Below are 15,994 nucleotides of genomic sequence, written 5' to 3'. Positions count from 1 at the left end.
GCGGCCTAACAAGGTTACAAGAGATGTAATCGGATTGTGTTTAAGTGGGAGGAGGCATTCCTTTTATAGGTGAAGGAATGCTTCTCCTTTACATTTTCTTAGATGTGGGATGACTAAAATCACTATTCTAGTCTAGAAAGCCTATTTGTGAGGGCAACTTGGCAAGGCCGGAAAGGTGGCTTCCCGGCGACGGATTTGCGACTTCCGGATACCGTAGCGTAGCTTGAACATAGGGCTACAAGATGCAAGTAGCGGTTGGGCCTCACCATGGCTTGTGGGTGTCCCAAAGAGGGTGTTACTTATGCTTAGTGAGATAGCAAACTAGTCATGCTAGTAGGTATCTACATAACATCACTAGCCAAGCCTCTAGTAAAAATTGGAGGATTTTCCCGTTAATAGAGGAAATCAGGAGGAAGAGCTCTAGGTTTGAGAACATTTACTAGCATTGGACGCCTCGCGAAGCGAATCGAGCTGCGGATCATGTAGCCTCGCTTGCCCTTAGGTCGGTGGATCCTCTGAGATGGGCTTCACAGCCACCACCCTCCTTAACCATGGTTTTGCGTAGTGACGGCCTTCCTTGCCCACACTCTGAAAGTCTGAAGTTTTGTAATTTTCTGGAGATGCTGCTCCATCTTTTGTGTGTTCTTGCCAGTTCCTATTTCGATCTGATTTAGGGGAGTTTTATGCTTTGTCTTCTGTTTGTTTCGTTAATGTTTGCCCTTTGGGCCTCCTTGGGCTTGGCCCTTTTAATGAAGTTATTCATTACACCAAAAAAAAAAACTTTCCACGGATATTTGTCTCAACTTTTTTGAGCACCAAGGACTAATAGTTTATAATGAAAATGACGTTGTACTATACTACTATGGGCACACAGAAATCCCAGACAGAATATACTTTTTTTTTTTTCTCAATCCCTTTTTGTATTTCTATTCATGTGTAATTTGTGGTTTTAGCTTTTGATCAGATAGTATATATTTGGCACTAAGCAAACCACAATTATATACGACCAAACTGAGTTGCATGATTGGGGCAAGCGTATCCAAATTAGAGAAGTTTCGTCGTCATGTTTCTCTAAACCAATTTCATTTCGGTTTACTGCAATTTCAAGAATAATAATATGTCCTCAAAGCAATAAAGTCTTTGTAATGGTAACTTTGCACATGTATGGTACCACGAGCCAATGAAAGCACATGCAAGAGGTGAGTGAGAAATATTTTGAGAATTACACCGTAGGGTGAATGCTGAGTAGCGAGAAATTGCAGTATGATAAAGACCAATTGGGTTTGCTTTCTTTGCTGTCTATAGAAGATTCAGTCAACAGCTGATATTGTGTTGAACTAGCAACTGTTACCTTTTTTTAAATTTAAGTTATTCTGGTATGGTATCATGGGTTTATTTTATGCATAATAGTGATACAAGTAGAAATACACAAACAACAATACGAGTGTGATTTAGACTTTTAGCTAGAGGTAGTTCTTGATGGAAGCACTGTATTTAGTCTGATCATCATAATACTTGGACCAAAGCATGACCCCTCCATACTTGGACGAACCTTTAATTGCTGGAAGCACTTTAGAAGTGAGATCATTGACAGGAATAAAGCCACTTCCAGCAGCTTCAGGAGCAGCTGGTAGACCAAGGAATATCTTGGTGGCCGGAATATCGGAATCCCACTGATTCCATGCACTTACAAGGTTGCTGATATCGGCCGAGTATTGGCATGGAGGGTTGTTGTAGAATTGGACCCAAACGTAGTCAAAAAGGCCCGTCTTGAGGGCACCTCCAACCCAAGCATCAGGGAAAGGGCACTGGGGCGCTGCGGTCAAGTAAACCTTCTTACCTTGGTTGCTGTATGCAGAGAGGAACGTAGCGAGGTCATCCCAATGTAGGTTTGTTCCTCCCTCGATATCAAAATCAATTCCATCCAAAACAGCGTCACCAAGAGGGCGAGAAGATGAAGTTCCTCCCAAGAAATTGTTCCACAAATAGATTGCAACCTGCCTGGCATCCTCTTTAGATGTGAGGTAGTAGCTCCCTGCTCCTCCTCCGATCGAAAGAATCACCTTGACCCCTTTTGCTTGGCACGACTTAATGTCGGAGCTCAAACCGGTGCAGCCATTAGTGGAAGGATCACAATGTCCGGCTAGGTTTATCATGGGAGTTTGGCCATTGCCGAATGTTGGGAGAAAAGCTATGTTCACAGTCATAGTTGCCTGTGCCACAGGTCTCTTCCAAGGTACCCTCGTTCCCATTTTGACCCCAGTAAATCGCAATGCCTGCGGCATTGGCTCCAATTTGTAGTGCTAGAGATACTGAAATGAGGAATGCCAGTGAAATCCCCAACTTTGGTGCCATTCTGCACTGGAATTTGATTAGCTAGGTATAGTTATTTCCTTGTTACTTCTTAGTTATTGTTGATGTCGCCGAAAAGTACCTATAATTTAAAATCATGTTGTAATTCGTTAGTATATAAGCAAGTAGAGATCGTTCTAACCAGGAATTGAGGGTACTCTTGCAAAGATGGGTCAATTTAAATTAGAAATTATTAAAACAAGTATTTATCTACAAATTTACACAAGAAACACGCCATAAAAGGGGGGAATTCAACTTTTAGTTCCTAAGTTCCTACGAAATAAAACAAAGAGATAATTATACACATATGATCGACTTCTTCACACTCAAATCAGAATTTTCAAACCATATCAACATGCAACGAGTTGTTTCAATCTATACAACCTAAAATCGTGCCAACACTAAATATCATAAATGAATTCGAAGTACAAGTCTAAAGAGATTGAGTACTACTTTAATTCTTCTTTTTTATCTCCTAAGTTAGGAAAAGTTCATAACTTAAAATATTTCATGTAAAACATTACGTTAATACTAAAGTGCATCCGTCAACGTTAAATATGAATCATTAATTGCAATTAGAATTTTGAATTCAAACATGTATGCATCCATAAAAGTTACAAACGCACGAAACATGTAGCATATAATCTAGACCGTTGTTCATAGTCTTTACCACTTTAATTTATGCCCTAAAATGATTAGGTGAATTAGAACACAAATTTGGCTTTATTAACTTGCAGATTAATATCATTGTTCAACCAAAATCATATGCTTAAAGATATAAAAGGATGACACGAAATCAGATTGTAAAGATATCATAAACAATTCAAGAACATAAAGAAACGAATCTGAAAATTACTAACATAAACTCGTTCTCAACAAAAATCCAACTCCAACAACAAAGTTCATAATCAAAATTTGAAATTCAATACTAAAGAGTACGAAAACAGAAATAAGGGCCATGAATTACACTTTTTGATCTTCAAAGAAGTTTGGAGAACGTCAAGAGAACACACAGCTAGACCTTCAAGAACACGAACAGCCTTGGAGAAGTCCTAAAGCTCTTCACGGCAAGAGGTTATTTCTGAATTTTTGGAGAGGGTTTTGGAGAAAGGAGAGCTCAGCTAATGAACTGAATTTTGCGTCAATAAGTGATGGTTTTGACATAAAGAATGGCTGCTATTTATAGAGGAATCCTCCTCTCTTGTTATGCGATCTTGGCCATTCATCTAAAGGTGAATTCTCCTCCAACTTTCCTTGATTTTCTCATAATTTCCAAGAATTTTACACTACAGACTCCACCTTTCCCTCCTCCGAATTGCATTAATTTCTTCTTCCAACTCCACCTTTCCCATTTTACATTGCAGAATCCACCTTTCCCTCCTTTGAATTGCATTAATTTCTTCTTCCAACTCCACCTTTCCCATTTTACACTGCAGACTCCACCTTTCCCTCCTTTGAATTGCATTAATTTCTTCTTCCAACTCCACCTTTCCCTCCTTTGAGTTTTATTCCATAAGGACCGCATGACATATCCTCTTAAATTTCCTAGAATTTTACACTGCAGACCCAACATTTCCCTCCTTTGAATTGCATTAATTTCTTCTTCCAAGAGTTGTGCATACAAATAACTCCTATAATAAAGGAAAATCATAAATTAATTAGAGTCTATAACCAGTAGGGAATAAGATAAATAGGAATAAATATTATGTAAATAAAACTCCTTGAATTCCTCCTTATTTATGTAAGTCTTCTTCTCTTTCAAGTTTCTTTGATTTCATCACTCAAGAGTCCTCAATGGGATGAACTCCCTAATTCTCTATTTAAAACAGAAAAATCAGAAATAGGAAAGTTCAAAGGAAGAAAGTTCACTAAAACAAAATAGGAAATATTTCCTAAAATGAAAAAAGAAAGTTTCTAAAATGATTTATCCTTCATTTACGCTCATTTCTGTTCTTTTTCGTCTCTTTTCTACATTTCCGACCTTGAAGTACCTAAAACCAGAAACTATGTTAGAGTTAGTAATTTTAAGAGAATAACTTAGCCAAATGAAGGAAAATACATATTAAACACGTCACACTTTGTGCTCCTATCAATGATAGTGTCTACAAAACATGGAGCTTTTATAGGGAAAATTTGATTCATACTGATGGTGAAGCCCTGTGGTTTTGCTAAGAGTCCGTGCCTGAGAAGTTTCTTATTCTCCATCGGATTGCCTTTACATCAAAATTACCAATGGTTGCAGATTGACGCATACGCATATTAGGACATATCATTTCTTTCAGACATGTGATGATTAACTTCTATGTATTAGCTTGATATAGTCAAATAAGACACGATTGAGAGAATGAATTTTTCTGATATATTATTACACTCATTCTGTGGTGTATATAAACAGATTACAATCGTACTACAACGTACTACAACTATTGTGTACTACTGTACTACACAACATATACAAGGTAAGTGGTTCCAACAATATATTCCCTTGTTAGTCTATTCCTAATAGGGAACTATGACTCACACTAACACTCCCCCTCAAGTTGGCGCATATACATCAACCATGCCCAACTTGCTTAGTGAGTCATAAAACGCCTTCCTGGAAACTCTTTTGGTAAGTACATCTGCAAGTTGCTCTTCAGTTGGAACAAAAGGAAAACTAATAATTTTGGCATCTAGCTTCTCCTTTATAAAGTGACGATCAACCTCCACATGCTTAGTACGATCATGCTGTACTGGATTCTGTGATATGTCAATGGCTGCCTTGTTGTCACAATACAACTGCATGGTACTCTTGAGTTTGAAACCCAAATCACGTAACAAATTTCTCAGCCACAGCAATTCACGAACTCCGTGAGCCATACCCCTATACTCAGCCTCAGCACTAGATCGTGCCACAACTTTCTGTTTCTTACTCTTCCATGTAACTAAATTACCTCCCACAAAGGTAAAGTAACCCGATGTTGACCTCCTATCTGTAATGTTTCCAGCCCAATCTGCATCTGTGAAGCCACAAACCTCAAGAATGTTGTTGTGTTTAGAAAACAATATTCCCCTTCCTGGAGCTGACTTTAAGTACTTCAAAATTCACATAACAGCATCCATGTGACTCTCACTCGGGTTATGCATGAACTGACTCACCACACTCACTGCATATGCAACATCTGGTCTAGTATGAGCCAAATAAATCAAGCGCCCAACCAACCTCTGATAGCGAGCTCGATCAGTAGGTACCTGATCTGGATACTCAGCTAAACAATGGTTCTGCTCAATAGGAGTATCAACAGGTCTGCAATCCAACAAACCTGTCTCTATCAGCAAGTCAAGAACGTACTTCCTCTGACACAGATAGATTCCTTCTCTCCCCCTGGCTACCTTAATTCCTAAGAAGTACTTAAATTCACCCAAGTCCTTCATCTCAAACTTAGAGGCTAGTTGTCTCTGCAGTCTATCTATCTCAACAGTATCATTGCCAGTGATTACCATATCATCCACATAAATAATTAGAGCTGTTACCTTCCCTTGTTGATGCTTAAGGAACAAGGTATGGTCTGAGTTGCTCTGTCTGTAACCAACCTTCCGCATGAACTGTGAAAATCTTCCAAACCAAGCACGAGGTGACTGTTTAAGACCATACAGAGATTTTCTCAATCTACATACAAAATCACCAGGAGAAGCAACTACATACCCAGGTGGAAGGCTCATGTACACTTCCTCGGCTAACTCTCCATGAAGAAATGCATTCTTGACATCAAACTGTCGGAGTGGCTAGTTTAAACTAGCAGCGAATGAGAGCAGAACCCGAATAGTGTTCATCTTGGCAACAGGAGCAAACGTTTCATCATAGTCTATACCATACGTCTGAGTAAACCCCTTTGCTACAAGGCGTGCTTTGTACTGATTCACTGATCCATCTGCATTATGCTTCACGGTAAACACCCAACGACAACCTACAGCCTTCTTGCCTTGTGGTGGAGGCACAAGTTGCCAAGTATTGCTCTTCTGCAACGCCTCCATCTCTTCCTCCATTGCCTTCCTCCACTTTGGATCCCCCAATGCATCCTGCACTTTGTTAGGTACTGATACAGCAGATATTTGATTCACAAAAGATTCATATGACTTAGACAACCTCCTAGTGGACATATAATTGGCTACTGGGTATTTTGATTTGGCAGTAAGAGTAGGTTCATATTTTTTGGCTGATTGACCCCGAGTGGTCCTATTTGGTAACACATATTGCCCAACATTAGACTCATTACTACTAGTACTAGTGGGTGGACATACCTCAAATGAGTGATCTTCAGTACCAGGAAGCTGTGGGTCAGGGGTAGAAGCAATGGTAGGAGGGACAGTTGTGTCTTCAACATCATTTTCGGCCATAGAGACTGGTGCTTGGATATTTGGAGTTATATCTTCAACATCATTTTCGGCCATAGAAACTGGTGCTTGGATGTTTGGAGCTTCTGCTTCTGGAGGCAGCGAGCTAATGGTCTCAAATGGATCCATCAAAATATCACCTGCTTCTTCTCCTCCTTCTGATTCCTCCCCCTCTCCATGATACAGCTCTACAAAAAATGAATTCTCCCCCTGAAGAGCTGTATCGGAAGAGGAAAAATAACTCATGTCCTCAAAGAAAGTAACATCCATAGTGACATAGTACTTCCTGGTAGGTAGATGAAAGCACTTGTACCCTTTCTGATACCCTCCGTAGCCAACAAACACACACTTAAGTGCTCGGGCATCCAATTTAGACCTCTGGTTCTTAGGAGCATGGACAAAAGCAACACAACCAAAGACACGAGCTGGAAGATTAAGAAAGGAAGGTAAGGAGACATGAGATGCAAGAACCTCAAATGGAATTCTTCCCTGAAGGACACTAGAGGGAAGGCGATTGATAAGATGGGAGGAAGCATATACAGCATCGCCCTAAAGATACTTAGGCATATGGGCACTAAAGAAAAGGGCACGAGCCATATCAAGTAAATGACGGTTTTTCCTTTCAGACACTCCATTTTGTTCAGGTGTTTGTGGACATGTGGTTTGGTGAACAATCCCATGGGTGTTAAAAAACTCTTGGAAAACATGATTAACATATTCCCCCCCCCCCCCCATTGTTAGAACGAAGGACTTTAATGGTGCTATGGTACTGTGTTTGAACAAGAGTACGAAAAGTTTGGAAAGCTGGAAAGACTTCATCTTTGGTTTTAAGAAGGGCAACCCATGACAATCTCGTACAATCATCAATAAACAACACAAAATATCTCATACCCGATACAGTGGGCTCTCTAGAAGGTCCCAAACATCATAATGAATCAACTCAAAAGGAATAACACTTTTATTAGACACTCTAGGAGAATAAGTAGCACGATGACTCTTGGCCAAAACACATGTTTCACAACGTAAAGCAGACTCATTCACACCAATAAACAGAGTAGGCATGGTTGTTTTCATAAGACTAAAAGAATGATGCCCTAAACGGCGATGCCACAACCAAATTTCACTTAGCTTATCAGAATTCGAAGTCAAAGCAACTCGGGACTGTGCTCCTGGTTTCTCTCCTGCGTATGTCTGATCCAGATGGAACAACCTGCCCCTCAGATACCCCCGACCGACTATCTCCCTGGTGAGAAGATCCTGAAAAATCACATACATAGGATAAAAGGTTACGGAGCATTTAGACTCAGTATTCAACTGTGGAACAGATATCAAGTGATGAGACAAGTCAGGTACATATAACACATTATGAAGCTCTAAAGTGGGAGTAATATGCACTGACCCTGACCCTAACACAGGAAAAGCCTCACCATTGGCATTGGTGACATAGGACACTGCATTGGTGACATAGGACACTGGTGGGGAAGACAAGTCAGTAAAATACAATTTATCATAAGTCATATGATCGGAGGCACCAGAATCAATAATCCATGTATCAGAAACAACAAAGTTAGAAACCTTTAAAGCCATACCAATCTTACCACAACCAGCTATAGAGGCCGTAGGAGCAGCCCTACCTGCAGTATGATGATCATGTCCTGCTACACCATAGAAGTCGAGTTCTTGAATTAACTGAACTGCAGCTGCCTTTGTCTTAGGACGATAACCTTTCTTTTTGGGGTACCAATTCAGCTTCCAACAAGTCTCCCGAACATGTCCAAGGTCATTGCAATAAGAGCATTGAGGACGAGGGCGGTTGGTGAAGCCTGGTAGAGGACCTGGCTGATGCAGGGGGAGTGAACTCTGCTGCTGAAGGAAAGGTGCAGGCAACTTGGCCTTTGTACCATTGAGTTCCGTATCTCCAAAAGAACCTCCATGTGAACTTCGCACAGACACCTCAACCTTCTGGACATCATTGACCTTAGAACTCTGACCTTTACTGTCATCACCACCCATTGCAATAATACAATAGAGAAAAACACACAAATCTCAAAGTATGCAGCGGAAATAAGAACAGAAGGTTCCAAAATAACAATAATCGATTTTTATTTTTATTTTTTTGGGAACCCGAGTTGAGACGATGACAGAATCTAGGCAACTTAGGTGACGCCGCGAACTGGAGTTGGAATGCACGGATTCCGATCAGATCTTGATTAGCATCGGGGCTGGTGATCTAAGCGACGGGACAAAGACGCGAGATTGGGCTGAGGATGGCGGGCTGAGCACCTGGGAGCAACGCGAAGGAGACGGGGATAGAGCGACGCAACTCGAAGATGAGAAATCGAACGGAGGTCTTCACAGATGAAGCCGACGATCTGGGTTGTCTGAACTGAGGAAGCCGGTCTGAATGCTTTGCAGCGATGCCGGGAACTGAAGAACCTTGTGAGGGACAAATGACGGCAATTTGGAAGGATGAAGCCGTTCTGGTGAGGGACAGACGTCAGCTGACATCGGCTGGAGATGGGACCCTAACAAAAAAGGGTTCTAAGACAATTTTCCTCTAATTAAGAGAAAAACAAAGAAAGAACAACGAGACAAAGTCCTTTTCGGATCTTTGCTTTGATACCAAGTCAAAATAAGACACGATTGAGAGAATGAATTTTTCTGATATATTATTACACCCATTCTGTGGTTTATATAAACAGATTACAATCGTACTACAACGTACTACAACTATTGTGTACTACTGTACTACACAACATATACAAGGTAAGTGGTTCCAACAATATATTCCCTTGTTAGTCTATTCCTAATAGGGAACTATGACTCACACTAACAGATATATCTTGCTAATCTAATTTTTTAATATTTTAATTTTTCGAGGTTGATAATTGAGGTTTGGAAAGTCTCGAGTCCAATTCCTTCCGACCTTTACTGTTGAAAATTGAAATTCTTTTACAAGGAAATGAACATGGTGCTCGATAAATGTCTCAATAGGGGCTAAGAGGAGATTAATATTTTCTCTTGTTCATTGCCAAGCTTATTAAGTTATGGATATATTTCATTCCACCTCCCTAGTTTTAAGTCCTTTCATTTCTAGTTTCATAATGGGTGTTTTACACTTTTAATTAATCTTATCCAATCTTTAGAGTTTTTGTCAAAACTGTTTTGTAATATATTTTGAAATTCTTGTCACTTAAAATATAATGTTTGTCACTTAAAATATAATGTAATCATATTTGATAATGATAAATTCACATTGTCATCGAAACCAACATTGATAATTGAACCTTTCTAATTAAGCAATCACCACCTGAGTCACAAAAGATGTTCTTTGACCAATTGCTACATAAACACACATTACATTATTTTGCCCTTGTTGATTGAGAATCGTATCTGTAACTATTGTTGTTTTACTAGTCTGTCTGAATGTCACGAGTCTATTGGCATAGAATCTTATCTACGTAAGCTGGTTGTGCAAAGTTTGTTTGTTCATACAGGAAATTGACCCGATTTATGTATGACACTATCAGAGTGAAACAAGGGATCTAAATAAGAACAGAGGCTCGACAATATATTATAGAAAAGAATTGTCTTTTTTGTATACTTTTTCCGATTCTATTGCTACCACGGACTTTACGCAATGAGAAAAATGATAAATTATATAAGCTGATGCCCCAAATTCCAACCCCCAAACCATAAAAGTGAGGCGGAGATGGACTCTCGACTTTTGCACCTATTCATGGTTGAATTGCGTTCAATACTTATGTTGCACGCATGATAGAACCGTAGTTGGATGTGGTTTTCATTGCTTGAATTGGCTAAGTTGAGTAGGTTCCATGTTATATGTACTGTTTCAACCTTCCGCAGATATTTGTCTCAACTTTTTTGAGCACCAAGGACTAATAGGTTATAATGAAAATGACGTTGTACTATGGGCACACAGGAATCCCAGGCAGAATATACTTTCTTTTTTTTTCTCAATCCCTTTTTGTATTTCTATTCATGTGTAATTTGTGGTTTTTGCTTTTGATCAGATAGTATTTGGCACTAAGCAAACCACAATTATATACGACCAAACTGAGTTGCATGATTGGGGGTTTGGGGCAAGCGTATCCAAATTAGAGAAGTTTCGTCGTCATGTTTCCCTAAACCAATTTCATTTTCTCCGGTTTACTCGCCGAAAATCAATTTCAAGAATAATAATATGTCCTCAAAGCACATGCAAGAGGTGAGTGAGAAATATTTTGAGAATTACAGTATATTAAATCAAAGGCATTTTTGATATAAAAATATAAAATTTTGAATTTTCCATTGGACAACTGACCATCCAAGTGAACGCAACTATTGTACTGAAGATTTTTATGCCCAAAGCCAACCTCAAGAAGATTGTACTTGGTGCTAAGCAACCACAAAGCTCTATATATGATCAAACTTGGTTACATGATTGGGGCAAGCATATGCATATCCAAATTAGGGAACCTTCCTCATTAGGTTCCTTTTAACCAATCTTATTTTCTCCAAGCTATTTATGCTCAAAGCCAACCTTAAGAATATTGTACTTGGTGCAAAGCAACCACGAAGCTCTATATATGATCAAACTTGGTGACATAATTGAGGCAAGCATATCCAAATCAGGGAACCTTCATGATTAGGTTCCTTTTAACCAATCTTATTTTCTCCAAGCTAATGACAGATAACTAATTTCGAGAATCATGATACATTTTTAAAGTGAGAAACTCTTTCTAATAGTCATTGTGTCATGCGTATGGTCTGATGGACCAATAAGAACACATGCAGAAAGTAAACGATGCCGTAAAGGAATGTGAGAATTACACCACATATATTAAATCAAATATATTTTTTAAACACACATATTCAATTCTGAATTTTTTTCATTGGACAAATACACCATCCACTTGGCCCGGTTGCTGCTGAAAGCCAAGGTCAAGAAGATAGAACTTGGTGCTAAGCAACCACAAAACCACCTTAAATTAGTAACATGATTGAGGCATGCATATCCAAAATTCCAAATTAGGGAAACTTCTTCATCAGGTTCCTTTCAAATTCCAGTCCTTGTATAACTGGGTCCTAAATTCCACCATATATGAATATTCATGCTATATTTTTTCAAATGCTTCTAAGAATCTTTGAGAAAACTAGCTAGCTTTGCTCATTTGCCTATTTTGTACACTTACATTTTTAGACTAGCTGCCAAATTGAGATTACGACTGCCTCTAATTCTGGCTAACCTATGATTCGTCTCAATAGATATCTATCAATATTCGTGGTACTGGCGTGACGCAAACGGCCCCATTATATATAAAATATAGTTACCAGTTCATATCAAACATAATTGACATTTCCATGTGCCATTACTACTACCCAGTAGGTAGTTTCCAACATCATTTTTTATGAATCATTCAATTTATATAATTGGTTGTTTGGTTTTATTTATGCACCATTGATGCCCTCCACTAGTGAAGGACTACTAGTGACCCACAGGTGGTACATGGGCATGTGGTTTCTATCTCTAGCCAGATGATTAAGCTACCAAGGTGAAGGTGGTGTACCAACTTGAATGATTGAATGATTTGAATCTAGGGTTTTATTTGGGAACAGATGTGTACTTCTCTTTTGAACATTGTCTGATTAAGAGCTATAATTCCTTGTTCTCTTATGAGAGTAATGAACATTTCACAGTTTTGATAGATGATTATGATTATTTTGAATTTCTTTTTATGAGAGAAGACTAAATTACAGAGAATTGCCTCTCACCTAAGTAATTAAAATTGGCCGCAACATTAACATAAGGTCATAAGCGATTCCAAGTGGAACTAGAAGTTAGGGAAAAGGCTAATTTTGCTAGCTAACTATCATGAAATTTACGTCATGAAGATAATGAGATAGGGTCAAATTGCATCGCATTTGATATCTTTGACAAGTACTATAATTCTCGATGAGATTTTTTAATGAAGTTGATAAGCATTTAAGAATATATTTCAACCAAAATATTTTTCAGAAATTTATCACTAGCTTGAGCTAGACCATCTCACTGAGCAAAACTTTATGTCAGGAGTATTTCAAGAGGTCCCTGACCTCCATCTAGGGTAGTCAATAGAGTCAAGTTAAATACGCCTATCAGCCGAAGAACCCAACTCTAAAAAAAGACCTAACGCTTTGGGCCTTTGGAACCAACTCTAAAAAAAGAAAAAAAGACCTAACGCTTTGGAACCAACTCAGAAGAAGGAAGGAGTCTCACAAACTAACAAGACTAAATTTCTGCCAACTCAAGCGTTCAAGCTCTACACATACTTTTTAATCGAGTTGTATTCGAAAATTATGTAAATTACTCAAGTAATGACTCTGCTTGTGTTGCAACTCTGTAGATTTGAGTGTTTATATTTAGTTTCAAAAAGATATTATTAAAAAGAAAAAAGGGATCAAATTTTTATGGCTGCATCCCATTCCCACCCAAAATATCTTTGCAACCAAGTCTCCCTTGGAAGCTGGTGAGATTGGTATAAACCTTGACAGCTGTAGGGTGCTATAGCCAAAAACCACAAAGAGCATATCTTCCATATCTCTTTCTCCATCCTCACCTCTCATTGGTGTGACTCAGCTAGCCCCAACGGTCGAGAATCCAACGCGCTCAGCTCGCCCCGTTTTTGACCGCCGTTGACTAATCAACCAAGCCGGCCTCCTGCGGTGAGTAATGCAACTGTCGACGACACCACGACGATAGCAATAGCGCGTTGTATTCGAGAACGATCCGGACTCGGTGCCTCTGCTCGGTACTCAGTACTCACCCTGCTCTGTTTTTGTCTTGTTTGTTTTCGTGACAAGTATAAGTCACGACTCACGACTCACACTTCACCCACCATCAGAAAAGCACATTTTCTCAAAAGCTCAAAATAGCATTGAACCCAAGTTCTGGAGTTTGGAGATTTGTTAGCTTTAACAAGTTTGGGTAGTAAGAATATCTGAAAGAGGGTCTCAACTCTCAAACCCCATTTCAAAGTTTGAGTCTTTACTGATTTTGAAAGTTGGAGAACAGAGCTTGACGTTTAAGCTTTGGTTTTTTGACTCAAAGGTTCGATCTTTTACCCTTATTTTGTCTGTATTTTAATACTCATTTGGCTTTTCTTAACTTTATGATTCTGCTCTAGCTGCTGGTTTATGTGTGTAGCTTTGTGTAACAAACCAAGATCCAAAATGGGTTCATCTTGGTTTGATTTGCTTGTTTTTTCAGATCTATGTTTGAATCTTTGTGTAGTGTTCTTATTGTTGGATTGGCATTGTTGTTAGGTTTGGTTCATAATGGAGGAGAAAATGGAGGTTGAGAACAAGTATATTACTGTTGAGGAGCTGAAGCTGCACAACAAGCCTGGGGACCTATGGATCTCTATCCAGGGCAAGATTTACAATGTCTCAGATTGGGTTCATGATCACCCAGGTGGAGCTACCATTTTGTATGATTTGGGTGGCCAAGATGTTACTGATGGATTCATGGCATACCATCCTAGCACTGTGTGGAAGCGCCTAGGGAAGTACTTCAATGGGTATCATCTCAAGGATTTCGAGATCTCAGAGGCGTCCAAGGACTATAGGAAGCTTCATGCTGAGATTACGCAGATGGGTTTGTTCGAAAACAAAGGGCATGGGGCTCTTTACAATATTACAACTATTGTTGTTTTGCTTAACCTTGTTGTTTATGGTGTGTTGAAGTCTGATAGTGTGTTGGTCCATTTTGTTTGTGCTGTGATGTTGGGGATCTTGTGGATTATGGGTGCTTATATGGGTCATGATGCGGGTCATTACCAAGTCATGTCAAGCCGTAAGTGGAACCAAATTATTCAGGTTCTGGCTGGGAATTGCCTTACTGGGATTAGCATTGCTTGGTGGAAATGGACTCACAACGCACATCATATTGCCTGCAACAGCCTGGATTATGATCCTGATCTTCAACACATGCCGGTCTTTGCAGTGTCGACAAAGTTCTTTCATTCGATTACTTCAGTCTTTTATGGGAGGAAGTTGGATTTTGATCATGTGGCTAGGTTCTTAGTCAGCCATCAGCATTTTACTTATTATCCTATCATGATTGTTGGAAGGGTCAACTTGTTTATTCAGACCTTCTTGTTGTTGTTGTCCAAGAGAAGCATCCCCAACAGGACTATGAACATAATGGGAATCCTTGTTTTCTGGACTTGGTTTCCTCTGCTTGTCATGTGTCTGCCCAGTTGGAGTGAGAGGGTGATGTTCGTGCTTGTGAGCTTTGCAGTGACAGCACTTCAGCACATTCAGTTCACTTTGAACCATTTCTCAGGAGATACTTACCTTGGACCACCAACTGGGAATGATTGGTTCGAGAAGCAGACTGCTGGAACCATTGATATTTCGTGCTCAAAGTACATGGATTGGTTCTTTGGTGGTCTGCAGTTTCAGCTAGAGCACCATTTGTTCCCCCGATTACCCCGATGCCAACTGAGGACGGTTTCTCCAACTGTGAAGGAACTATGCAAGAAGCACAAGTTGCCTCACAGAAGCTTGTCCTTCTGGGATGCCAATGTGACCACCATTAGGGTTCTCAGGAAAGCTGCCCTGCAGGCTTGGGACATGACCCTTCCTGTCCCGAAGAACTTGGCTTGGGAAGCTATTAATACCCATGGCTAAGATTTGCGGAGGCTCTTCAAGCTATTACCCCCCAACATTACATTTCTGCTTTTATAAGTTGGGGTATCTAGGATGAAGATCATTTTTTTTTTGGAGCTGGTTTTTAATTTCAATTTGATATTATTTTTGACATTCCCACTTTTACAATATTTGATTCTATGTTTAAGTCACTATTCAAACGCTATCAACTTCGATTGATATGCATTATCAAATTTTAATACAGATTAGAGATGTGTCTCTGACTATTGATTTTGTTGATTCGTTTGGTAGTTTGTTGATACTAGTGAGATTTAGTTCAAATCAGATCGTTTTATTTCAGCATTTCCTCATTAATACCGCAAGGCCAGGAGTTCTCCATGCTGTATAAGAGCCTAGTTTACTTGCTAAATGCGCACCATACTTGTCCTCCAAGAAGAGATTTTGAAGTTCATAGTCTGCCTTTGCAGCTTTTCCAAATGTCCTGATTGATAAAGAAAAAGTCGATTGGCTGCACCATTCACACAAACCATACTGCTTTCCTTAAAGGACATACAATAGGCTGCAATTCATACCAGTCACTTTTCTCCACATGTTCTTGGTTTCGACCTCTTGGGAA

The 15,994-nt window shown here is 39.4% G+C and overlaps 1 protein-coding gene and 1 pseudogene across 2 annotated transcripts; one reads left to right on the top strand and one right to left on the bottom strand.

Moving 5' to 3' along the window:
• Nucleotides 1-1,463: 1,463 nt before the first annotated feature.
• Nucleotides 1,464-3,840, bottom strand: LOC112177018 (annotated as a pseudogene).
• Nucleotides 3,841-13,254: 9,414 nt separating this feature from the next.
• On the top strand, nt 13,255-15,642 carry LOC112181832 (delta(8)-fatty-acid desaturase 2). 2 transcript variants are annotated; one of them, XM_040518367.1, is made up of 2 exons: nt 13,255-13,517; nt 14,032-15,642. In XM_040518367.1, the coding sequence occupies exon 2, from the start codon at nt 14,044-14,046 to the stop codon at nt 15,397-15,399; it is 1,356 nt and encodes a 451-aa protein (XP_040374301.1). In that variant the 5' UTR covers nt 13,255-13,517; nt 14,032-14,043; the 3' UTR covers nt 15,400-15,642. The 2 variants fall into 2 exon arrangements, with proteins under 2 accessions (XP_040374301.1, XP_024175994.1); XM_024320226.2 differs by having other exon boundaries at nt 13,257-13,816.
• The last annotated feature ends 352 nt before the right edge of the window (nt 15,643-15,994 follow it).

The sequence above is a fragment of the Rosa chinensis genome, chromosome 1 (assembly GCF_002994745.2).
Source record: "Rosa chinensis cultivar Old Blush chromosome 1, RchiOBHm-V2, whole genome shotgun sequence".
Lineage (NCBI taxonomy): Eukaryota > Viridiplantae > Streptophyta > Magnoliopsida > Rosales > Rosaceae > Rosa > Rosa chinensis.
This window is presented reverse-complemented; position numbering and strand designations above follow the sequence as displayed.